The following is a 26,737-nucleotide window of genomic DNA, read 5'->3' as shown; positions in this document are numbered from 1 at the left end:
ATTAGGCCTATTAAAACGATAATTATACACCGTTCTTCGCCGTAGGATTACATTTAGTGAACCGCAGAAATTAAACTCAGGGTAAACTCTCGGGAAATGGACTTGCAAAAGAAAGTCTACATCGGTGTTTGGAGGCTTCTAAAATGAAACGAAAAAGAAATTATTGTTTCATTATGATGTCATGGAGAAGATATGCATATACGTCCTTGGTTGAGTTGACTTCATACGTACGTCTCATCAGTATTATTTCAGCCGTATAGGGACGGGACCAAGTCTGTATACATATCAAAACTGTTTATTTGCCTTATTAATTACACACTAGCGTGTAATAAACATGAAGAGGGTGGATATCGCCGTCAAAGGAAAGGGGCCATGCGTCGGTCCTTTCTAAGCTCACAAATTGTGCGTGGCGTCATCATGCATGAATATGACGTCGCCAACGTTGATGTCACTGAATAGGGTGCAAAAACTGTGTACTACGTCAGCCATATGGCGCGTGGAATATTTCAATTTTGAAACAGTCGTATGCGTGAATATTAAGTGAAAACAAATGGTTGGCATCCACCGAGCGTGAATGTGATAAAAAATCAGAACGTCAATGCAATTCTTAATTCTGCTGTCATGAAAAGTACTATCAAGTTTTGAACAAGAAAACCACCGGTTGGCCAATGTTGGGAATCGAACTAGAACCGTATCTGATGACAGTCCCATGTACTCGCCCAATCGACACACGCCTGATTGTAAAACATGCCCGAAAAGAACGTTCCCCGTAGCAAAACTGCTCGTAAAACCCATGGTTATATTGCAGAACTTGTTTATCAATTAGTTTATTTTACCGTTGCTTGTATATGACAATATAAAATTAATTTGATGTTGAATTACGAGTGTATTAACCTTTCTTGAAAGCTTGGAAGTGTGAACCACGCTAAATCTTCAGTATACTGCACTTGGCACTACATGCTCGTCCACGTTCTGATTAAAGCCTTAGATGTTGACTGTTTATGTTGTTAAGGATCGGACGCCTTTTGGCTTATAATATTAAGAATATTTCTGTTTGCGCAGTTTTGTATGTGTATCGCTCTTTTCATACTGCCTGCCTTACAACGTCATAACATTCCATGACAGTAGGTTGGCCTAGAGGTTGAGGCCGCCGTTTGTTCGCACGCCGAAGTCCTGGGTTCGATTCCCCACATGAATACAACGAGTGAAGCCAACATCTGGTGTCCCGCGCCGTGACTTTGCTTGAGTAATCGGTGTAAAACTAAACTCACTCACTTACTCGGTCAGTATTCCAGCTGTTCTGTGGCCTTCGATGAATAAAGTCTGGACTATAGAATCCAGTGGTTGACATCAGTGTCATCAGAGTGCCGTTCTACGATAACGCGATAAAAGGGCACAAAGTCAGTGACCCTGATCACCCGATCCCCTTAAAGTCCCGGGAGAAACAACTGCTCCAGTGATAAAAAACAATAATAATGGTGTGAGATGATAATATCTTAAACAAATGTGAAAAATTGTTCGTATCTGCCATGACATCAAGATGCATTTTTTTTTAGAATACAACATTCAGAACTCACATGATACTTAATACACAGACAGACAGATTTATTACAGTATAAGGCCTCAGGCCCAAAATACAGTACTGAAATCGATTGATAATGAATATTGCGTGCGCTATTTGTTGAACGCTTTGTTCTGGAACAGCTGTAGTTTTGATTGTCTTTTGACCCGTGAAGGTCCCGGGGTAGAATAAGCCTTCAGCAACCCATGCTTGCCATAAAAGGCGACAATGCTTGTCGTAAGAGGCGACTAACGGGATCGGGTGGTCAGGTTCACTGACTTGGTTGACACATGTCATCGGTTCCCAATTGCGCTGATCGATGCTCATGTTGTTGATCACTGGATTGTCTGGTCCAGACTCGATTATTTACAGACCGCCGCCATATAACTGGGATATTTCTGAGTGTGGCGTAAAACTAAACTCACCCACTCAATTGATTGTCTTTTTATCAGCAGATGGCATGAGCTGACCATATTTATGGAAGGTTAGATTTTTAAAGAAATGCGGACTGATATAGGTTTTCCGTAGATGAGACACTTGGCACAACACAGAAAAGCATGGTATTTGTCCAAATCCATTTGTCCAAATCTCTGTTTGAAGAGCATATCTTTAACCCCAGAAGCTAAAGTATAACGACCTGTATCAGAGATGGATTTAATCATATATAGTAGACTTGGTTAGGGAGTCTTGAAAGTTCCAGATGAACTTAGCTGTAGGTAGGATTTACCTCATTCCCCAATGTCATTCGGTGTAGTCAGCTCGGTCCAAGAAATATGTTACAGAACTGATGTGAACAGTCTCGATGAAATCTGGTGTGATGTCCCCAGTATTTCAGCTCCACTGAATAGTACTTGAACTTCGTACAGTTTATAAGGGTAATAACAGCTGCATTCAACACGATGCTACCGGTATCAATAAATACTAATGATTTAGATCTTCAGTGTTGCATATTGTACAATAAATCCATCAGTTAGACACAATAATGTCTATATAGTGTGCAATATTCCAATACAGGTGACAAAGATATATTGCAATCCTGAAAAGAAACTAAGTTTATTTACAGCAAGAATTTCTTTCTCAATTTTGATAATTATAGGAGTGACTCTGTGCGCCTCACTTGTTAGCACACGGAGCGTGGAGAGAGGTACGGTCTACTCTCGCGTGAACTTAGCGAGCGCGAGGCTTAGGCAAGCGACAACACAACATGGCGGGCCAGAGTGATAGGACGGAGTTACTAGCTGCGTTATTACTAGCGACTTTGCTCGTGGTTATAGGAACTACCGATGCCACAGAAGGTATGTACATTGTCATTGTATCTAATTCTATTGATTTTGTATGTATTTAGTCACGTTTGTCAAGAAAACAAGATTTTCACCTGTGTGCGGAGTAAGGAAGTGAACAGCCGACAGGCCTCACAATATAAACACTGCCTCCTCGGCTTGGACCCTGCTTCAAAGCACAATTTAACATGGCGTGACTGAATGTCGGTTGTATTGCTGACTCACTCAAGAGGATGTTATGAAAGTGTCCCATACAAAACTGTCCTTCAGAACCCGTGCTACTGGTCTATCTTTCTTCTTAGCTGTCAAAGTGCCCCTGTTGCAGGCTTCGAATCGAAGCTTCAGGTGAACGGCCGCAGATATGAGCATTGTCGCTGGCATTTTGCAATCAATATATTTCCCAATAGCCTCAATGGGTTGAGGTAGATTGATTGTGTTCTCTATATGAAATGGTAACATTTTTATTGCTTAATGTTATTAACAAAAGAACGAGGACCAGACCCATCGTTTTGATTAGATTTCAAGTCGTACCTGGCTTAGGTAAGAATGAAATCGTCTGCCATGTCTATTGACAGCTGCTGAAGTTATTAGATATATATTTGATGGAGATTCCAAAATGGCCCAGATGGTGCACAGATTTTAGCATGAGGGCACCCCAGCAGGACATTTTATTCAAGATCATATTTTCCTCATAAGGTGAAAGATAGATTAAGTCACTGTCATTTGTTTTTATCCATTGATATTTAAAATTTGTCTGATGGTACAACATTGTCATAGTAGTCCTTGAGTCCTCAAGATAGAAATTGATTAGGTTATGTGTGGATTAGGTTAGATCACGTACTGTAACCTGTTCCCATAATCTGTGTGATCGATATTCTTACTTTAAACTAAAGTTTAGTATGTATCTGATAGTTGGTATTTTATTGTTCGTGAGAAATGATACAACCACACCTTGGAAACCTCTCAGCAGTGTTTTTGAAATCTGGAGTTGAATTTCAGGATTTATTCTAAATACAGTCCAGTCATTTTGATTTATGCTCTGAAGAGTGTATAGCTGGCATTAGCAGTACTAAAGAAAGATGAGAATGAATATAGTTATCCACCTCTCATTTTTAATCTGGAATGCCCACTGCAGTTCACCCAGGCATTCTTGTCTTTATTTGAGTGTTAATTGTTTCTTGTGTTGAAGATGTATGACCAAAAAATGCAAAGTTTCCTTTATTTGAAAATCATGTCACTGACGAATGATCAATGTCTTAATGTTTCTCGCAGCAATGATGATACTGGCCATCAGTACAGAATGTTAGTTTACTGTCCTCTTGAAGTGCGTTGTTCCAACCTTGTCTAATGCTAATGGGATCCCAGAGGAGCTATGTTCTCTCACACTCTCCTGCACAAAGACATCCGCTTGACAAGAAGATGTCATCTACAAAGAGACATAAGATTACACATATTGCTTGAGCCAATGTCCTCATGTATTAAGGGCCTTTACAATGAAGTTAGTTCACTTCAAACAGATTTCAGATCCCAGATGAATTTTATTTGATTACCCATGTTTTTATTATGTACTGTTACTGGCCTGAAGAGCTGCAAAACAGAACCCAGAGTACTTTGTAGCAGTGTTTGCGAAAAGTAGGTGTGATGCTGTATGGGCTCATATTGAAGCCGGAATTGTCAGATACAGTCTATATATGACACAGACTAATGACTTGATAACTATCGCCAGAAGATATGTCCACATTCTACCTTCATCCCTGCCCAGTAATCACACAAGTTGGTTTCAAAATTGGAGATCTGTTGAGTTTGAAAATAAGTATACAAGGAGACAATTCCTGGTACAATATTCATGGTATTGAGCTCACAGGACCAACTTGAAGTTGAAGGCAGATCTGTAATCATTATCAATGTCCCCTACTAAGCCCAGACGTTTAAATGATGCCACAGATTTTCTCCAGTTTGTCACATGTCTATGAAAAAACAACAGAATAGTGTAGCAGTAGTCATAAATTGTATCAAACTCCATAAATCATAAATTATAATAAAGTTTTACTTGATTCATTGTTTGGCTCTCTTGTACTTCATCTCTGGCAAATAATTCTAAATTACTGCATCAGACTTTAATCACACCCCACCATCCCCTCCTCATTGTATAAACTGAAAAAAAATACAGAAAAAATATTTTACACAGTACACTGTCCTGAAAATTGCTGTTAGTTTAGATACTGTGATGATAGCAGCCTTTTTGCTTTTGGCCTGCTTGAAAACAGGGAAGCAATCACATTGATTACGGTAGAACCAATTTTCAGAGAAAAGCTGCCCTATTTGCTATTCTCTCGATGATACAAATGGTATACTGCAAGTGTAGATAATTCTGTTAATGATTTTGAAGTGTGTTATAATTGTGCCTTATGTTTCAAATGCTATTTATCTAATATGAAGAGATCTTGACATATATATCTCAAACCATGATCTTCATGTTCAACACTAGGTAGGATACAGACTTAGCACACCCAGAACAGTGTCTGTGGCCATACATGTAAACAGATAGTCAGGTGAACCCAAAAGACACTCTTGTGTGCATCTGTCCTGGTGCACTTAACTGATCATCTTTAGACTGAACTTGCTATGTGCTCTGTGTATGAGTGTATTGCTAACATTGCATGTTGGTCAGTTTGTAGTGTTGTGGACTAAGTTACACATAATCTCTTAATGTCTTCTTTCATGCATGATAGACCCTTCATAGCTTCAAAGCGTCAGAATGTATGGACTTGTAAAGGTTATGTTGTAATTAGTGAGTGAGTTTAGTTTTACGCCGTACTCAGCGATATGCCAGCAATATGGTGGTGGTTTGTAAATAATCGAGTCTAGACCAGACAATCCTGTGATTAACAGCATGAGCATCAATCTGCGCAATTGGGAACCGATGATGTATCAAGTCAGCGAGCCTGAGCACCTGATCCCATGAGTCTTCTCTTACAAATAAGCACAGTCGCCTTTTGTAGCTGAAACTACAACTATTCTTTGTAATTTCCTGATCAGTATTTATCATTATGGAAAGAACTGTAAAAGTTGTGTGATTATCCTGTCTCATATTGAGTAGCCACATCAGGGAAGGATTTTTAAGGATTTTTAAAATATAATAATAAAAATATATGTGCATGACAATTGATTGACAAACCAACCAATTATCTGTGCGTTGTTTCCAACGACTAAAATGAGGTAACACCCACTTCCAAGACATGGTTTGTGATTGTTCAGTTTTTGTGATTCATTTTTTAAGAAGTCTTCGAGGTTGTTTGTACTCTAATACTTCCTCTTAACTACTATGCTGATTGAATTCTTAAACAAGAACATGGTGGTAGTCATGCTATGACTTAGACAATGAAATTGTAATCTACGCTTAGGTGGTATTTGTTTCCTTTAAAATTTCCTTTGAATATATTGACGTAGCCTGGTTGTTAAAGTGTTCACTCATCACGCCCAAAACTATTGGTTCGATTGCACACATGCGTACAATGTATGAACCCCATTTCTGGTGTCTGTCAAAATGTCTGAAAGCAGCATAAAACTTACCTCACTCATTCATTTACAGAATGTTGCAATTACAGTAGACAGGGTCTGTATTTGCTACATTTGCTCAGAAATACTCAGACTGCTCTCTTAATTCATGATCATGCCCCAATTGCCTCTGAGGTTTCAAGATGTGGTTAATGAGGTAATGTGGGATTCAGTAGCAGTGATTACGCACTGATACACACACACAGATTTGTGGGAATATTTGTATTTTGTAAAGTAATCAGTCATTATGACTGTAAAAACGGAGCGGATATGTTCAGTCATGTTCCAGAAGACTAACCTGTGGTGATGCAGACATAAGTATTGATTGTGAATCTGTTTAATTAATTGTGTCTCTAAGCTTGTTGAACCGTCTACTAGACAAGCCTATCATGAGAACCTGATTACCTTTAAGTTTGCTGATACCGGTCTCAAGTACTGCCTCGCTCATTCCACTAAAGGTGTTGGTGTTAACTAATTATCGTGGTCATAGCTCAAGGATATGTTCAAGAAACACTTCTTAGGCGTCTTAGCCAATGCAAGGATCTGTGCCTACATGAAAGAAGACTACAGTGAATTAATTGTCAGGCATAGAAAATTAATCCTGAATCAGTTGCGTGAGATGAAGAAGGTTCCTGGTGTTCGGTCCTTTGATTATGGTGAACATGGTTTGATGATAAGGTAACAGCTTGTCTGAAAGTAGCCTTTGAACTAGTAGGACCAGAGTATTTGAGGCATTAAAGACATTAAATTTATCAGTCACTAAGCAACCTTTTTTTATTATGTGTTTGATTGGTATTTAGCAGTTGGTGTACACAACAAGTTCCATGTTACCGTTTCCTGACAGCCTAGAAGGTGTTGTATTTTTTTTTTTATAGTTAGCCTGTCGTCTGAAGGCAAAGTGTTGGAAATCTTAATAATAGAAAAGTCATGAAAATTTTGTCTTTGATCCTCGCATTCTGGGGCAAGAACATTTACATTCACAAGCCCAAGTTTTGTTTGTTTTTTCAGGAGACTTTAGTTTTAATGTGCAATTCACACTAATATAGAGACATTGTGTAAGGCAGAGTCTCTGGATAAAATTGCTGTAGTCACTGACAGAATGGGAGTAATCAGCTACTTCTTTGGACAGACATGCTATGAGTAAGGCAAACATTCTGTGGTTTCACTCCAGATTGTTGGAATGGATGTGTTTTCTTGGTGTAGGATTTGTTTGTTTAATGTTTTAATCAGGAATATTCCAGCTTTTGTGTAAAATAGGCTGTATTATTGAAGGCAGTGTAAATACCAAAGTGTGGTTCACACAATCCAGTGCTTGATAAATGATATCTTGACTACTAAATAGTCCACGGTCAGCTATTGCAGACTAGGACATTAAACAACAGATAAACAAGTCAGCTTTGCAACAACAACAAATGGTCAGTGACTATGTAGTTGTCAGAATTGTGTTTAGAGGGGAATCCGATTTACTTGCCCTGTCTCGATGTTAGAGCAGAGGACACCATCAGAAAGTTGATGGTAGCGTTTCAGTGGACAAAATATGAAGTGACTAGGGCTGTCTATATTGATCATAGAGATCAATAAGTATAGCTTCATCCTTGAGGCCAATAAGTATAACTTCCGTCATAGAGATCAATAAGTATAACTTCATCATAGAGATCAATAAGTATAACTTCATCATAGAGATCAATAAGTATAACTTCATCATAGAGATCAATAAGTATAGCTTCATCCTTGAGGCCAATAAGTATAACTTCCATCATAGAGATCAATAAGTATAACTTCATCATAGAGATCAATAAGTATAACTTCATCATAGAGATCAATAAGTATAACTTCATCATAGAGATCACTAAGTATAGCTTCATCCTTGAGGCCAATAAGTATAACTTCCATCATAGAGATCAATAAGTATAACTTCATCATAGAGATCAATAAGTATTACTTCATCATAGAGATCAATAAGTATAACTTCATCATAGAGATCAATAAGTATAACTTCATCATAGAGATCACTAAGTATAGCTTCATCCTTGAGGCCAATAAGTATAACTTCCATCATAGAGATCAATAAGTATAACTTCATCATAGAGATCAATAAGTATAACTTCATCATAGAGATCAATAAGTATAACTTCATCATAGAGATCACTAAGTATAGCTTCATCCTTGAGGCCAATAAGTATAACTTCATCATAGAGATCAATAAGTATAACTTCATCATAGAGATCAATAAGTATAACTTCATCATAGAGATCAATAAGTATAACTTCATCATACTCTTAGGGTTCATTAAGTGTAACTTCATCATAGAGATCAATAGGTATAACTTCATCACAGAGATCAGTAGGCATAACTTCATCACAGAGATCAATAGGTATAACTACTATTAGAGATCAATAAGTATAACTTCATCATAGAGATCAATAAGTATAGCTTCATCATAGAGATCAATAAGCGTAGCTTCTTCACAGATGTCAATAAGTAAAACTTCATCCAAGAGATCAGTAAGTCTATCTTCATCATAGAGATCAGTGATTATTACTGCACTATGTAGATCAATAATAACTCATTATTGATCAATTATCAATGCATATCAAACAAGTAACTGCTAAAAATGCCAAAAGGTCTGAAAAAGATCAATACATTTCACACCATGGACACATTTACACATGGATCACCTACAAAACTCAGTACCTTGACCTAGTTTACCCGACACTAAATGATCATACAGTTCAACACAAACGTTTATATACGATACTGACACTAATAATCATTGATCATTCTTGTTTTGAATGATATTTCCGATTGTCAATATTTTTAGCACGCCCTAGGAACGATGTGCATTATTTTGTGGTACAATTTCAATCCATTGTATCACTAATGCATCACCAAAGCCTGGACAAAACTCATAATTTAAAAAGATGTTATGTGCTGAGAGAACGGAGATATTTCCTGAAAAGTTGAGTAATTTTTATGTTTGAGAAATAACAATTTCGACTGGATAGATGGCAATGTTGAATAGCCAGAATCTCTATTTATGAAGACAGTGTGATCTGCCGTCCTACGGGAGCCTGAGAAGTGTGAATATCTTTTTATCTTGTTGAACTCAATGCATCTCACTTATGAACAAATGAAATGAGTGTTATTGCAAAATAAACATGGCAACAAGTTTTTTTTTAACAAGTGTCTGTTTGGCCAGTGTGTTTGCCGATCCACTGGTCATGTCGTCTGCCTGAGTAAACACTGTTTGTTAAGCCTGGTGAGGTACATACTACTATACACACGACTGATCATAGTCTATATATAGTGCTTACATACCTTAACTGACATCTTTATGTGTTTGTGTTAAAGCTCTGGGGACAGTTTTAGAACATTTACATTCTGTATTGAGTTGTATTAGACTTAGACACAATTATATTTAGTTAGCAAAGAGGTGACATGGAACAGATTGATCTGTAGATGAGGCAAGGAATTAAGCAGGGAATGTCATATATTTGTGCTTAAGTATATAAGTTGAAGTATTTTGGATTAGTGTGGATGGTTTAGATGTATTTCATTTTCTTATTGCATGAAATACTGGACATTCAATAAAGATGGTCAGTAAATTTTATAGACATATTATTGAATGTTTAAGACACTTGACAAAGTCAGATGAGAACAGTGAACCATCAGATTTTTTTGTGCACCCTATTAGCAAAGTGAATGATATCAGTTGTTGTGTTAGAGTAATGTGAGCGAGACAGTTCTGTTTTTATGCTGCCATTAGCTGTATTTCAGTAACATGACAGTTGATGATACCAGGATATCTGAAACTTGGCCTTCAGAGTGACAAACAAATACTTGATCCACTGGGCTATACCTGACTACATAGACTCAGCTTTTGTTGACGTCTCTCCAAGAAGGTTATAACACAATATGCATGGCAATCCTGAAGGATGTATCACGATCAGATAATTACATTATATGAAGACTTGGTGTATTCTCAGCGGGGAAAGGTTGCTGCTTATTGAACGAGGTTTACATGATGAATAGACAATGTGTTGTTTGGTTTCCTAAAAGCCCACTTTGTCATCGTGTGTTTGGTGTATATAATACTATATTCCCGCCACTATTCGTTTATCGACATGAGCATGCCGTGTCTGTCTACCAGCCTGCATAGTAATACCATTCCACTGGTAGTCTGAATGTCTTAAGCATATGGAAAACTCCAAGAATGCATATTTTAAGCTGTTGCTGGTCGAAAGGAAATTTCTGATCCTTTCTACTTTTTCTACAGTACATACACATCATACATTTATGTTGAATAATTTCTTGAAGAGGGATGGGTTGGTGGTTAAGGTGTTTCTTGCTACACCATCATTCAGGTTTCAAATGTTTTTTGCATGGTGTTGTCTGCTTTCAAGGAATAAGCTGAAATGAATGCAAACTTTGAACGTTAAGTAAACTACGAATATCAACATCTCTCTTCAGCCTGCAAGTGTAGTTCTTGTCAAAAGGGATAATTTGTTGGTGGTAGGAGGTACTTGAGAATATTTACCTGTGGGTAATGCTTGAGAAAATGCATCAACCACCAAAGCAGAAATAATGTGTTAAAGAAATGTCCATCCTCATGAATATAGCCATATTGTTTATTACCCGTTGTTACCATGGTTACAAAAGACACATGATCTGTTTCTCCACCTAGATCATCAGTAACAGTCCATCAGTAGACACCTGTCATTATCATTATTGAGTTCAATAATCACACAGATAGACTGGTGTGTTGAACATGTGAAACAGTGGAATATTGCATTTTGTTGGTGTTAATTCACCTTGACCAGATCAGCTGAATGGAAAAGATAAGTGTTCCTGGGTCTAAGAGGAGATATACCATGTTTACCTCAAGCTGAACACTGGCTCTCAAGCCAGCAGGGCTTTGTCATAAGCTGGTTTAGTGATTCCATTGAAGCAAAATACTGAAAAATGGAAAACTAAGGGAAGGAATAATTTGTCAGTGTTGACTAAAATGTCATACTAAAAAGGGAGATAAATTGTGTTGTAAATCCTTTCAGTGCAGAGGGAAAAAAAACAGATTTGTCATAAATCCAGTTAAAAGTTTATGCTGCATATAGAGAATACGTGTCTTGAATATTTGGTTGGTTGAAGAGAACAAATACCATTGTCGCAGCTGTAAAGAGCCAAGTCTAAATTACCCAATCTCATCTGAATATATTCAGAAGGTTACATGAACCAGCCCAAGAGTGGTTATGTTCAGTTTATTATATTCTATTTATTGTCCCCGTCAGAACTGATGGAGATGGGTGGCATCGTTAAACAAACTGAAATATGAAAAGGTTTATAAAAATAAAATACAAATGGAAGTCATGTTTTCTTTTGAAGGAGTAGTCTGGTGGCTAGTGCACTATCTTGTCACAGCATTGACCAGAGTTTAGTTCCTTACAATGAGACATACTTAGTGTATTGTCAGGATGAGTCAGGAATAGTGTGTAGCCACCTCAGTTCATTAATCACCAAACACACAGGTGGACATGTTATGTGTTCCTTCAGTCACCATGCCAACATGTAATCTATCAATGGCATCACCATGTGACCACGTCCTTGGTCCTGTGAATAGAGTGTTTGCCAGAAGAGTTGAGGCTCACAGATTCTATCCCAGTACTAGTCATGTCAGATACTAGAAAGTGTTACAAAATGGTACTTTTTGTTTCCTAGTCTTGACATTGGGCATTTGGAGGATAAATTCAGGATTGCTTGGAGCAGATTCTGGTGATAATGTGTCTAAATGTGGCAACCATGTCTATAAACTGGCACTGCTTCAGTATGGAAATATCGATCTGGAGAGCATACTGACCTCTTCACAATACTGATAACCGTCAGTACTGTACAGTCTTCTCTAGATTCATGAAATACTGCAAGTCATGCCCGTATTGTTAGGCACACTATGAACATTTGTGGCAAATGTTCACTAAACCTTGACACCACTCGTATTCCTCAGTAAGAATGTTGACTGAGTTGGACATTTTTGGAGCAGTGTGCACAATACCATCTTCGATTTGCACCACAGGTGCCATAATATTAGGATGCGTCTCATTCATTGCCTGCTCTGTTCCTGCATGTTAGTTACTCTACACAGCATATTACTCATTCAAACTGTTTTATAGACTGAGAAATTTGTCACATCACAGAACTCAAAACAACTAAACTGTTCTTGTTAATGTTATTATTATGTATGTGGAATAGAGCTGTCCTATATTCTGAAATTGAGAGTTATGTCAACAGAATATTTAGTTCATTGTGTGCTCATTTAAATGTATCACAATGCACAAAATGTGCATCCTGTTCCACACTATATGATAATACATTCCTGTCATATTGTAGCTTAGTCTTTTGCCCAGTTATGAGCGTATGTAGTGATAGTTTGTTTGTTTGTATAGATAGATAGATAGATAGATAGATAGATAGATAGATAGATAGATAGATAGATAGATAGATAGATAGATACTTATGTCTATTTTTGTGTGTGTACAATGAAATATTTTGTTTTGCTGGTAATAAATTCACTGACTAAATAATCATGTATCTGATTTGCATTATGTTATACATTCACATATTCTAATGCAAACTCTTTACCCAACGCTTGAAACATACCATCAATCATTTGTACATTTGATATTTCTCAGCCAAATACTTGCGTCAGTTGTGATGCTGAAGGTGGGTAGTAGGGGAATGTTGCATGTTAGATTGCATGAAATATGCAGGTTCCATGCGTCAGAGAAAATCATTAGCATTTAACACATTTATGGATTAGTTTTTGTCAGATACTTACTAATGGATTCCTGGGTGCCTTCCTTGATTCACACAGTTTGGTACTCCAGTATAGAGTGCTACGCTACTGGATTGCTTCATGATAAATACCAGGATTGCTGTGTGAATACTGTGATAACTACCAGGATTGCTGTGTTATAAATACCAGGATTCCTGTAAGATGAATACCAGAATTGCTGTGTGAATACTGTGATAACTACCAGGATTGCTGTGTTATAAATACCAGGATTCCTGTAAGATGAATACCAGAATTGCTGTGTGAATACTGTGATAACTACCAGGATTGCTGTGTTATAAATACCAGGATTCCTGTAAGATGAATACCAGAATTGCTGTGTGAATACTGTGATAACTACCAGGATTGCTGTGTTATAAATACCAGGATTCCTGTAAGATGAATACCAGAATTGCTGTGTGAATACTGTGATAACTACCAGGATTGCTGTGTTATAAATACCAGGATTCCTGTAAGATGAATACCAGAATTGCTGTGTGATAAATCATATTAATTGCCGGGATTGTAATATGATAATGCAAGGAATGCTGTGTGATAAATACCAGGATTGCTGTATGATAAATACATGGATTCCTGTGTGATAAATGCCAGGGTGTCATTGTACAAAGTGACCGAAATGCTAAGGTGATAGTAACTCCCATACCTTAACATAGCCTAAAGACAGTCTTAGGGCTAAGGTTGTGTCATGCAATAGTGTCCAAGATTGCGTTCAGATAAATGCCAGGATTGCTATGATACATACTCTTCAAAAAAAAAGTAGGGGAACCTGAACTTTGAAGTCTGGTAGAAAGAAAACCCATTGAGGAACATTACAATGACATTCATCTTGTGTATGCAGCATCATTTCACGTTATCACCACATGCAAACACAATGCATGGGAAGCACATGCACAACATTCGAGCCTCCTACATGTGCATGGGGTGTCATTATGAATGTTGACCTTTTTCAGGTAGGTCGATAAATCACTGTAGACCATGTTTTCAGGTAATTCTCTTGCATCTGTGCATCAGGGTGAAATCACACACTACTGACTGAAAATTGTAAACCTGAAATTTTCATGTCATACTCCAGTCACCTAACAAGGGGGATAAATGAATGAACAGTTTTGCTTTGAATGAAATCCATGAGGTGATGCGTTTTCAAAACATCCATTATTATTGTATCAACATTCATTCAATCCCATATATCACCCAATTTCGACGATTGTACATTGAAAGTACAGTTCCCCTGCTTTTATTCGAAGAGTATATGTGATATATCATGTATACAATACAGACAACATCATTGTTGCCAGTTTTGCTGTGTCACAGCTACCATCACACTATTGTGTCTGCTTAGCCATGCCTCGCATATGACTCAATGGCATGTTTATGAAGTATGGAGGTAAGACTTAGTTCATATTCCATCCTCGTAACAACCATACAACTGCTCTCTCTGCCTGACTAATCAGCTCCATTACACAAAGACAATAAAATTTGTCACAAGAATTATTACCTTTGTTCATATGTGACTGTTAAGGCATGGTTATTCATATCTAGACTCTCTACTTGATTAGAATATATGTCTTGGGAATCTGAAAGGACTTTGGAATAGTGTTTCAGGATACTTATTGTGGATGGATAGATTGGGTGGTCTGTGTACCCTGTGTACCCTGGCACTTTGACAGTGGCATATCCACTCATCCACAACCTAATGATGAAAGGATTAGCTTGTCAATCCGAAGACCCATGTTCAATTCCCCAAATGGGTACAAAGTGTGAAGCCCATTCCTGGTGTTCCCGGCCATGATGTTGCTGTAATATTGCTAAAAATGGCATACTCACTCACTTTGGCAATGACGATTGACATGGACAGTTTGTCATACCATCATTCACTGGTTTGTCTAGTTTAGAATTGTGTACAGCCTGTTGTTGTTATTCATTGCAGGTTAAATAATAAACAGGCACACTTGGGCATGTCAAGAAAACAGTATTACCCTTAGTTCAAAAGTATGGAAACAGTGGTAGAGTAAATGGTCAGAAATGATCAGAGGAGGGGTTTGTATGACCAATATGAACCCATAAATGTATCTCAGCTTTTATAGGAGGTAGACAAGAGATGTGTTACTGCTGCTGTCAAATGTGGTCAAGTATGATATTCATATTTCAAGCTGATATTCCTCAGTCTTCATCTCAACCTTGAACAGGTGTTTCCCATACATGTGGAAGCATATGATTACACATCTAACAGTATGGAATCCTTCTCAAAAGTGAAGATTCAATCATCCCCAGATTCCAATACATGGAAGGCCTGAAAGAGCCCACTTGATCTGAAACACTGCCACATGCTTGCTTGTACATGTATTTGAAAAACAGGCAAATTGTTTCCACTACAGATGAGGAATTAATGAATACAAGTTCATGGTTATTGTTTTTAGGTTATTATATTTTGAGACTTCTGAGCAGGAGTGATTTAGTCTATAATCAATAATATTCCTGAACCTTCCATTGTTGTAACTACCTACAACGCATGACGGTGCAATGTTGATCACATGCTACCATGGCAACAAGAAACACAAGTCATGTAAGCCCGTCCTGATGTTCTTGTCTCTGTTGTTCAGGACATTTATTTTATGTGGATTTACTTCCAGTTTGACGTTAATGATGTGTTTGTATTCTTAGCCTTTTAAAATTATTTTTAGAATGAATAACTTTTTCACCACCAGAAAAAGTGTAACCACTGATAGTTTTTGTTTTGTTTTTACTGCATAATTCAGCTTATCTGCCTTTATATATTGTATATATAAAGTTGTGCAGGTAACAGATCAAAGGCAATCCCTGCATGTTATTGTAACAAGATAGAATCCACAGCTACTGCAAACAGAACTTGAGACTGATAAAAGCATTTTATTACCTATATCAGTGGTGATCCTCTCTACAACACCACTTGAACAAGCAGTGACTCCAAATATCTCAAAAACATCAGTTAATAATGTCAATAATAAAAGGCAAACTGAAATACAATCAGAGCTTTTGCCTATGATACTGACAACGGTCTGAAGATGGCAGCTTGTCATGTTTGTGATTGGCAGGAATCTTTGAGTCAGCAATGAAATGTGACAGTATTGACACCTTTTGAAAAAATTATTTAGTTTATGGATGCAGTCTCAGTGGAAGAGACATATCTGCATTTCAATTATGATTGAAAATATATATGTACTAGTTTTCGTTGCCATGGTTTCAGACAGACAATGTGCATTATTTTTCATTCCTGCCAAGTATGTTCTGCTCTTTGCAGAGCTGTGACTGATCTCTGCATGTATTTATCTCCAGTTCAGTTAGGGGACTGGGGAAGAGATCAACTGCATTTTGACATCTAACCAAACAAAATCTTTGTTAAAAATTAGTTTCATGTTTCATAAGTGAATCATAGATGTAGTGCTCTGGCATGTCCTCCATGTTGGGCTGGTGTGTCAGTCATAAGTCCGTCCCTTCCCAAGGAAAACTTTCCATGAAATCTCGCATTGAAAATGATGTGTCTTCAGGTACAAGCTGAGTCCATGTGAAAGAATGCTGCTGTTTCATAATAGTAAGGTCAGTTGCCTGGACCCCAAAACTAAATAAAGCAGGAAATATCCAAGAAAATACAAACACCAGTTGCAATACTCATTGATGCACTGTTTGTTTGCCAACTTGAGCACTTCCTTGAACACATTTGCCAAATGAGGTGGAAAGTGGAGATACCGCATGAAATATGAAATCACAGCGGCAACAAGATTAATTGACAGTTAGACGGCTGCTAATAGTTTTTCATCTCCATCGATCTGAAGATGACAAGGAGACTGGACACACCATTGGCTGGTCAGGGACTTGACATTGGCCAATCATATGGTTGGGTAGTTCAGGATCTAGCTGTCGAGGTTGATAGCAGGCAGTCATTTAAGTCAGGTTCTAATACAGGGGTAGATACCATTGGTATCAATATTATTTACTCTTCTCGTCTGCATTTTTGGAGAAAACTTTAATTATTTATCAATTTTCTCAAGTCTTGGTGACCAAAGAGCTGGTCTTGTAAAACAGTGATTGCCGCTGAGTGTTTCTTCAGGTAGTTATGGGGAAGCTTGTTGTGATCACTGTCCACAGTAAGTGGATCATCCCTCCTGTAGAAGAGCCTGTCTCTTAAAGTGGGCGTGTCTCAGAATGGAAGGTCCAGACTCCACTATGTCTAATTAGACGATTTATTGTAAATATATTTGCATGTTATGTTCCCAAGCCAGACTATTTGTGTTTTCTCAGAACATTTAATGTAGCATTTGTAAATCTAGTGTACGCAGTCCACGTCAGTAATAGCTAATTGAGGAAAAGGTTTGAGTAACCTAATGCTCTGGCTTACTTGATGCTGCGGCTTGATCTCAGGGTAAGGTGAGTAGTGCAGACAACCAGTGTTGTATGGATTACGCAAGTCTGAGGTGGCGCGCTTGAGATGGAGACATCCCAGCTTTAGTCCTCAAGAACAGCGCTATCCATCACACAGTGAGGACGAAGGAGCAGGTGCTCTATCTGCCTAATTGACCTCACTGTTATTACTGCACTGTGTGATTTGTGCTCCTTGTGTGGTTAGTTATACTTACAGGGACCCATGTCCTCAACTGCTTGCTGTATAATTGGAGGTTTGTGGTCTCTTTGACCAACATGGGACTTTATTCTTAACACATTGAATATGTTGTCACTGTCTGTCTGTCTTTTTCTTCCTACCTGCCTGTTTGTCTGTTTGTCACTTCTGTCTGTCTATATTTCATTTGTTTATCAATTCTCTCTTGTCTATCCCTCTCTCCTTCCTTCCCTCCCTCTCTACTGTGTTAAGTAGCTGGTATTAGACAATTGCTTAGTCTCTCTCTCTCTTTCTCTCTCTCTCTCTAATAAAGTATTGTTTTAAAAAAATTTTGTTGGTAGAGAAGATAAAGTTCGAACAACACTGGACTCAAGATGCATGTGGATTATGCATGCATTCAGGCATAAATGCTTTGCTTGAAGGTTGCATGGCAATCGTTCAGTTATTTTCTGAGCAGCTATAGCTAGAGTAACAAAAGGTTAACGAGAGATCAACCACAACAAGTCACTGAACATCTACACCATCTCCAGCAATGTTTCTTTTACCCTTCAGTATATATGTGATCAAGCATGATATACTCTCTGCTGACAGCTTGTCCGTTCTCTACAACCTGCTATTGAATCGAGTAAACAGGTCATCTAGTTAACAAATTTAACAGCAGTCTGGCACACTGATACCCGTAATCTGGTGGCTTCACTCCCACCTTACCCTCTCCCCCCGACTACAGCCGAAACACAGGGGGAAAGCCAGTCTGGATGAGTATTGGTAATTGAGTATTGACTGTCATGGGCTGAGTAGGTTGTGTAGATACAGGCATTGATCCTGTCAGGCAATCATCATGTCCTGCAACATCCTACCTCTCAGCAAACACAGCACAATATACTTTGCCTCAATTGATGACTTTTCGCCTTTCATGTCCACCTCTGTAAACATGGTAAACCATTCAGGTGATTATTCTGGGGAACCCATTAGAAGATAAATTGTGTGATTTCAGTAAAACATGTTTTAGTGATATATATGTGAGTGAAATAAGTTAGTAAGAACTTTTAACATTATTCAAGTTATGACATATATGTTACAAGTCTGATAAACAATTCAGAAGAAAAGTTGTGACATTTCAATAAGAGATATCTTTTTAAAGTGATGATATAGGTCACTCTTTATCTGAAATATTTTAACAAGACATTTTGTCCTTAATTCTGCGACAAAATCATTAAAATTGTCATTTCAGTGATGGGCAAGTATCGATAACTTATGTATTTTCAAATGCACCATAGGACTTTTGTAAAACATGTGGTATTATTACTATTAACATTCCGTCAGTATGAATCCTCCATGAGACACTGTAGCAGTCACTACATCTGCTTTGTCACCAAAGAGAAACGTGTCAATGCTTCAGTTGTGAAATACTTACACATTTTTTTCACATCACTGATTTTATAAAAGAAATGTAGATAAATTGAGTCTGTATAGGTCTTCATCACATCTTGTAATATACCAGTATCATGGTTGGTACACCAGATATGAGTATCTCAGATTGTATCCATTTGGAGAATTACATCTGGCTCCTCAGCTTTCCAACCAATGGCTTTAACCGTTAGACTACATCAACATCTTGCATGTAGGTCAAGACAGCAATACACAAAACTGTCACTTTCCACAGACTTTCCTCATAATTCTACTGTATAGTGCTTTTACCTTTTGTATTCATTAGGCATAGTTGTGAGATCTTGTGATCAACGATTTGAACATACAATGTATTTTCAAACCTTGAAATTTTGAGGTAAAAGTTTTCTTGAAATTTCCAGTTGACGTTTCCAGAGGGCCAAAGTGGCACCTATCAGTCTTCATCCTTTGATGCAATATTTCAGTATGTTTTAGTCTCTGATCCTGGCTTACTGTCAACTTGTGCTCAATAAATCTCAATTCAAGAAAGGGACGTACAAGAGATTGTCTTTAATCCTGCTTCTCTTGTAAAGTGTAAAGGATGTGATGTCCTTGGAGAAGTACAACGATAGACCAGGTGGATTAGCCTAGGCTAAATCTCTCGAGATAGGTCACAACAGTTAGCGATTAGCGTGGTACTTATGTCTCTATATAGTTTCAACTTAGCGTGGCAAGGTCACTGTGGTCAGCTATGGCATACTGCTCGCCTGAAACTACCCATGTGCTTTCAACATTAGATTGTTTTATTAACTGGACTGGAAAGTAAGGCTGTTGCGATACACTCGCATGTTTGGTAAATCGAACAACAGCCCATCATAATTCAGAATTCAGTTCTTTATTCATGGTCACCAGAACCGAATATGAATAAATATTTACCTTTTTCTAATGCAGCATATTTACTTGAGCCCTGTGTCCTTGTTCAAAGTGAGATATGCAAGAATTGAATATGTACTGGTCTTGGAGTAGTGCAAGTAATGTTAGTTAGCAATGACCAAACTGTACAGTGAACTATAATTGTCTATTACAAACCAAATTTGAGTGCCATGTCAGATCACTGATTATTACTATGACAAATTAACAGTCAACATGGGGTTTCCATATTGTGCATAGATCACTTAAATATAATATTATGTTCATGAATAATTATTCATATTCGTTACCCAATGTTCATGATACATATCATATTTGCCAAATTGTGTATTCATTGTAAAGGTTTTATTGCTGTTAGTCTATGCTTTGAAATACCTGTCATTGCCCTTAAATAAAAGAGTGTATTTGCTTGAAATCCATTTGCCATGTTTGATATGTTAATGTGTTGTTAGACTAATGCTTAATCTCTGAATATATGTAATTTTGATTGTAACAAATAAACCCATTTATGATTTAAATTGAAATTTAGGGGCCCCAGGGGAAATCTAGACTTGCTTCATGTGTGGGCTTTAGTATTCGAGGGACGGTGAGGCAGAAGGGAAAATAATATAGTTCGGAGAGTCTGAGTCAGACTATTGTGATGTTTGTATAGGTTGGATATTGAGTCTGTCAGCTGAATGTTTTGGGTCACAGGTATAACAACTGGATGGCAGTAATTAGCAGCTTCGGTAGCAGTGAGACTTCACTGAATAAACAGGTTCATGGGGACTTCTTTAGAAACCATAAGGGATTAGTAGCAAGCCTCATGTTAAATTCACTCAATCCTACATTGATTGCATGTTGTATTGAGACAAAGGAGGCCATGATTGGGTGTAAGAAGAGACCATCATCTGACCAACCAGTCCACATCTCATTTCAGTATGATGATTATGTAAAATGTCAGTAGGCATTCCGCTGATTTGCCTACTTACAAATTTACATATCAGATATTAATATTTACACATCAGATATTAATATTTACTCATCAGATACTAATATTTACACATCAGATACTATTATTTACAGACCCGTGAAGGTCCAAGGGTAGAATAGGCCTTCAGCAACCCATGCTTGCCATAAAAGGCGACTCAGCTTGTCGTAAGAGGCGACTAACGGGATCGGGTGGTCAGGCTCGCTGACTTGGTTGACACATGTCATCAGTTCCCAATTGCGCAGATCGATGCTCATGTTGTTGATCACTGGATTGTCTGGTCCAGACTCGATTATTTACAGACCGCCGCCATATAGCTGTAGTATTGCTGAGTGCGGCATAAAACAAAACTCACTCACTCACTCACTAATATTTACATATCAGATATTAATATTTTCACATCAGATATTAATATCTACACATCAGATATTAATATTTACACATAAGATATTAATATTTAAACATTATTTTGCATATCAGATATTAATATTTATATAGCAGATGTTAATATTTACACATCAGATATTAATATTTACACATCAGATATTAATATTTACACATCAGATATAAATATTTAAACATTATTTTGCATATCAGATATTAATATTTATATAGCAGATGTTAATATTTACATATCAGATATTAGATCAGCATAATCTGCTTTAAGGAATTGATGGCATTTATTATAATTCTCCTTCCAGATTAAGATCAGTCCTTCTAGATTGTTACTAGTCTAGGACTGACAGACTAGTGTCCGTTGCAATTCCTGAATGGATGCAGTGATTCGACTGTGTGAACTGTTTTAGGTTATAGATTGTTGCAGGCATTGTCAGTCACTGGGTAGTCATCAAACAGCAATCATGAAGCTGGAGGCTTGCTGAATGTGATGACAGAGGAACTGGTGTGCCTTCCACAGTGCGAGACCTGATCAGTTGTAAAACCCTGATGCTCTCACCCACTGGATGGTCCTGGTTATTGACAACCTGTCGGGATATATCTGAATATATTACCCACTGCCTGAACCACTCACCCATTTGAACATAAGGTCATTGTGACACAAGGGATGTTTTATGATGTTATTTGTGTTATTACGTTAGTTTGATCCTGTATTTCACAACATGTTAAACAGCTTGAAAATGTTTGCTTTGGATCAGGTTTAAAGAGGTTGCTGAGCCAGTGTACATTATACAGGAACCAAATAGCGATCCCTGAATATAAATAACCTGTTTTGTGCTTTTGAGGAAAAGTCATAAAGTCATAATTTTTCTCTGTGAAGCAGTGTTCACATGGGGCAAGGATATTAAATATGGTTTGTTTGTCTCTTTGAGACCAAATCACCAAACTCCAGCACAATCAAAGGACTTTATTTCCTTGCCTTGAATACCAGGGTTTTGGACCAAAGATGTTCCTTCAGGGCATGGTTTTGAAAACAATAGCAAAAGATCATCATATTCTTTGAGATAATGTAGGGTAGTACTAGATGAAGCATTCACTACCTAGCCAAAGGTCCTGAGTTTATTTCCAACAACATGTGAAGCCTGTTTCTGTCTTCCCTAACCATGATATTTCTGGGAAAACAGCATAAATCCATGCTCCCACATCCACTCTTTATCTTTGAGTACCTTGTATCGGTCTATATTTAGTCATCAATGCCGTTTTGATGACGTGAGTCATTGTGTCATGTTGGAGTATGGCTGCAGCATAATGAATTTGGCCCAATATTAAGCTATAGCTCTTTGAAATATTGTTTGATGCAGTGTTCTACCCTACCCACCTCTGTGCAAAGCCCATGTGAATTATTAAGAAAGAAGCTATAAGGGACGTGGACATGAGTTCCCATCAACTGGTCCACAGTTCATTTGAAACCCAACAAGGCAACGTGACTTGTGCAACAAATCATGTTTTATTAATCTTTTATTAATGCTGTGTTGTAGAAATCTGGAGATTCTCACTTCATTCATAGTCATCAAAATTGTCAAATCAGAAATCAGAGCCTTCAGAAATCAGAGGTTTCTGGAATATGTGTACCGTCCTTTGTTAATAAATGTCAGTTTTAGAATTTAAATGTCCTGAGGTCAAATTTAAACTCCTGGGTCAAGGATCATCCTGACATCCATTCTGCTGCTGGATGGTGGTGTGTCATCAGACACTCTCCCATGTGGCGCCTGCCCCCAGTTCAGAGATTCAGCATGCTAATGCTCTTGAAACACTTGTGGTTTTTCTCAAAGACACAATCTTTTACCATCCGGATTCTGCATTTTAGAATCATCTGCTTCAGTCAGTTGTCTTTCTGACCATAAATCTCTAATGATCAAAATATTGATGCTACAAAGTCAAATGCAAAATTCCGCTGAGCCATCAATCTTACTTAATCATGTTAATGGTTTGAGCAATGCAAGCATGATGTTTCAACACCTCTGATGATTGAAACATTACTTGCAGCAACGGTGGGCTTATTGAATGATGGACTAAGGATAAATTTGTTTGGCTTTGAAAACATTAGCTGTTGAAGTGTCTCGGATGACTGACCACACAATTAATAGTTGGTTAGCAAGAGACAGGGTTGTCAAGAGTCAGGACACAATCAAATTAGGAAAGTAATGTGAATGTGAGAGAATTATCAGAACAATTGTTTATTGTTTTTATGAGTATGTCAGATGATGAAATAATTATGATTATGTTCCATTATCCAGAGAAAAAGGAGAATCTTTTATCAATGATTTAATCATTTATGTTAACCTTCAGTCAAGAACAATGCTGTTTTTAGTATACTCAGTCAGTGTAATAATATGCTGGCAATCCAGCTGGCACAGTGAGTGAGTGAGTGAGTTTAGTTGTACGCCGCACTCAGCAATATTCCAGCTATATGGCGGCGGTCTGTAAATAATCGAGTCTGGACCAGACAATCCAGTGATCAACAACATGAGCATCGATCTGCGCAATTGGGAACCAATGACATGTGTCAACCAAGTCAGCGAGCCTGACCACCCGATCCCGTTAGTCGCCTCTTACGACAAGCTGGCACAGTAGTGAGCACTGTTTTCAGTTTGAGAAAGTCTGTAGTAGTATTATAGTTTATGAACAACCTTTTGAATGTATGTGAGATTCAATACCATGGTTCCATCAAAGTTCCACATTAATGCTTTGACTGAGTTCGGGGGTTATGCACAAACATAATCCAGTGTGTCATTTGTCTAGTAAATTGTCATTTCCTGTATCAAGCTGCAAAGAATGGTTGACCAAGACCTCAAACTTGCTGCAGACCGGCTCATACTTCCATGAATATCTAATTTCCAGTTGTTCCTCCGGAAACCATGCTTGTCTTCAGATATCTGGCAGATGGACTTGCTCACTTGCTTGATGTATGTCACCATAACCCATTTGATGAGAATAGTCAAAGGTGATCATGATGACAGTCACTGGATTGTCTGATCTCTGTTTGATTATTTACAGACCATTAGATAGGGTGATATTGTTTCCCGGTGCAGTGCTCTACAACTAACAGAAACATGAACAAGAAAACGCTGATATAGAAACAGTTCTGATATATGAATGCTGAAGTCTTCACTGACAGATATGGCCTAATGTCCTGAAAGGATTTTAACATACTGAAAAATCTTTCATGTTATCCTTTGATTTTTGAGATGTTTATTGACGAAGGATTGTGGCTTCTTTCTTCTCACATGTATACCTTTTAACTACGAAAACATGCTGGGCAGTCTGTGCCTTAATCTTGCAAATATCTCCAACTCATTAACTCTTGGTGCGAAAGAAGCAATACAAAGACAAATCTGGTCTGTAGGCCAAAACGTTATTAGGACATAAGACTAGAGTGATGTAAGAGTATAGCTTGGTGTGGAGGTGAAGCAGGTTGACACGTGGTCTGTTTGCATGCAGTATACATTAAGTTTCTGTTATTTCTTAGGAACAGTATTAAATGCAACATGTATTTGATCCAGCAAAACCTCCGTCAATAGTTTTGTTATCGTGACAGTGCTGAGCTGCAGAGCCAGGGCTGGAATGTTCATCAAGTGGTTTGTGACTGGGCAAATAGCTTCAAAATTAGATTTGACGAGTCAGGAAATTCCTTGTGAAGATTTCCCATGAATCATTCCAAATCCTGCTTAACAATGCACTCGGATCGCCTTGCCCTCTGATAGGATTATTTTCACACATTGATTCTAGAGCAGGTCCAGAACTTCCTACTCCTCAATGATAAAACGGAACTTTGAAGAGCCACATATTGAAACTCCAGGACCCTGCATCCGGCTAGATATATGTGTTTGTTACACCAAGATATGACAAGAGATTGACTTTCCTCAATCGGATCATCAGGATTATTGGAATGAACATTACTGATATTTCCACAAATGTTGTTGGCTATGGGCGATGTCTGTCTGACGTTTTTGAACAGAAATATTCATAATTGCAATCAATATGTGTTATTGAAGTGTTACAGAGATTGTCTGGGAGCAGGAGACTGTGATCTGCGTAAATGAAGTGAAAGCCCGATTGCAGCTGGTCTCTTAGTTAAATCACATTCTTCCTGGTTGGTGTTTAACAAGCGGCTGCACATTTAGATGGAGGATTCTTTAATGATAGCCAAACATCAAGCTCTTTGTTATTATGGCACAGTATAGACCCTTGGTAAGAAATTGTTGCCAAATGCAAGATAACTGCTATTATACCACTGTAGAGAGTATTTCTATTTATACCAGGGTAGATATAGTTTGTGCTACTAAGCTGCCTGGTTAATATCAGTGTTATAGTGCATGCTTTGTCATGTGAGAGATTGTTGGACATTCTTAATAAAAGTTAATTCACATATTTGCAAATATCAGCATACTGACGTGATTGATTACTATGGAAGTAGATTGTGTTTCCTTTTACTGTAGAAAGTTCTTACATCAACACAAAGTGAAACTGTGGCTGTTAGACTGAAATAATTCAATTTTGTCTCTCACTCAACCAAAGTGAAATTATTGCAAGTGATAATGTCTTTGTACTATTTGGCTTGGATCACTGCCCATGCTGTTGCTGTTATATTATTGGAATATTGCTTACTAGCTGGGTGGGACTTAAATTTGCAAACAGTCAAGTGTTATCAGTCTTGTTTGCGGGGGAAAGTCTCTTTCTTCTCCTGTTTAACTTTTCTAAACTTATCTGTCAGTGTGATGACCATCAGATAAGTCATTTTGTTTTAGAACACTTATTCACACAAGATATATATAAGCTACAAAGATGATTATTTCAACAAATATTGATTGATCTGACCCAGGTTCAGTCAGTCAGCACCAGCTTCTGGAAATGCATGTCATAAAGGCAGCAAAACACATCAATGCTAGAAAGATCGAGGTCAGATGGCAGTTTGTTAAAATTTGTAATTTTAAAATGTTGTCACAAAGTCTGAACAAAATGAAAGCAAATGGTTCATTAACTATTTCACTATAATGACACATCTCTCAAAACTTTCTGATACCTTACCTTTGTGCCATTTGACCTCCTGTGTCATACATATGTAGAGTGGCTCAGGTCAAGCTGAACAGGCTGTATTCCACATTTGCTTAAAGCCAACATCATGTTTAATAAAAGGTGTCATTCTTGTAGTTATTGAGTGGCA

The 26,737-nt window shown here is 37.7% G+C and overlaps 1 protein-coding gene across 1 annotated transcript in view; it reads left to right on the top strand.

Annotated features, from left to right (window-relative positions):
• The first annotated feature begins 2,754 nt into the window (after nucleotides 1–2,754).
• Nucleotides 2,755–26,737, top strand: part of LOC137255529 (plexin domain-containing protein 2-like) — a 117,249-nt gene continuing 93,266 nt past the window's right edge. The window contains exon 1 of the mRNA XM_067792960.1: nucleotides 2,755–2,856. Coding sequence (XP_067649061.1) covers nucleotides 2,766–2,856 — 91 coding nt within the window. The 5' untranslated portion in view covers nucleotides 2,755–2,765. The remainder of the gene's footprint in view (nucleotides 2,857–26,737) is intronic.

The sequence above is a fragment of the Haliotis asinina genome, chromosome 11 (assembly GCF_037392515.1).
Source record: "Haliotis asinina isolate JCU_RB_2024 chromosome 11, JCU_Hal_asi_v2, whole genome shotgun sequence".
Lineage (NCBI taxonomy): Eukaryota > Metazoa > Mollusca > Gastropoda > Lepetellida > Haliotidae > Haliotis > Haliotis asinina.
Note: the sequence above shows the minus strand (reverse complement) of the source record. Positions and strands in the feature narration are given on the sequence as shown.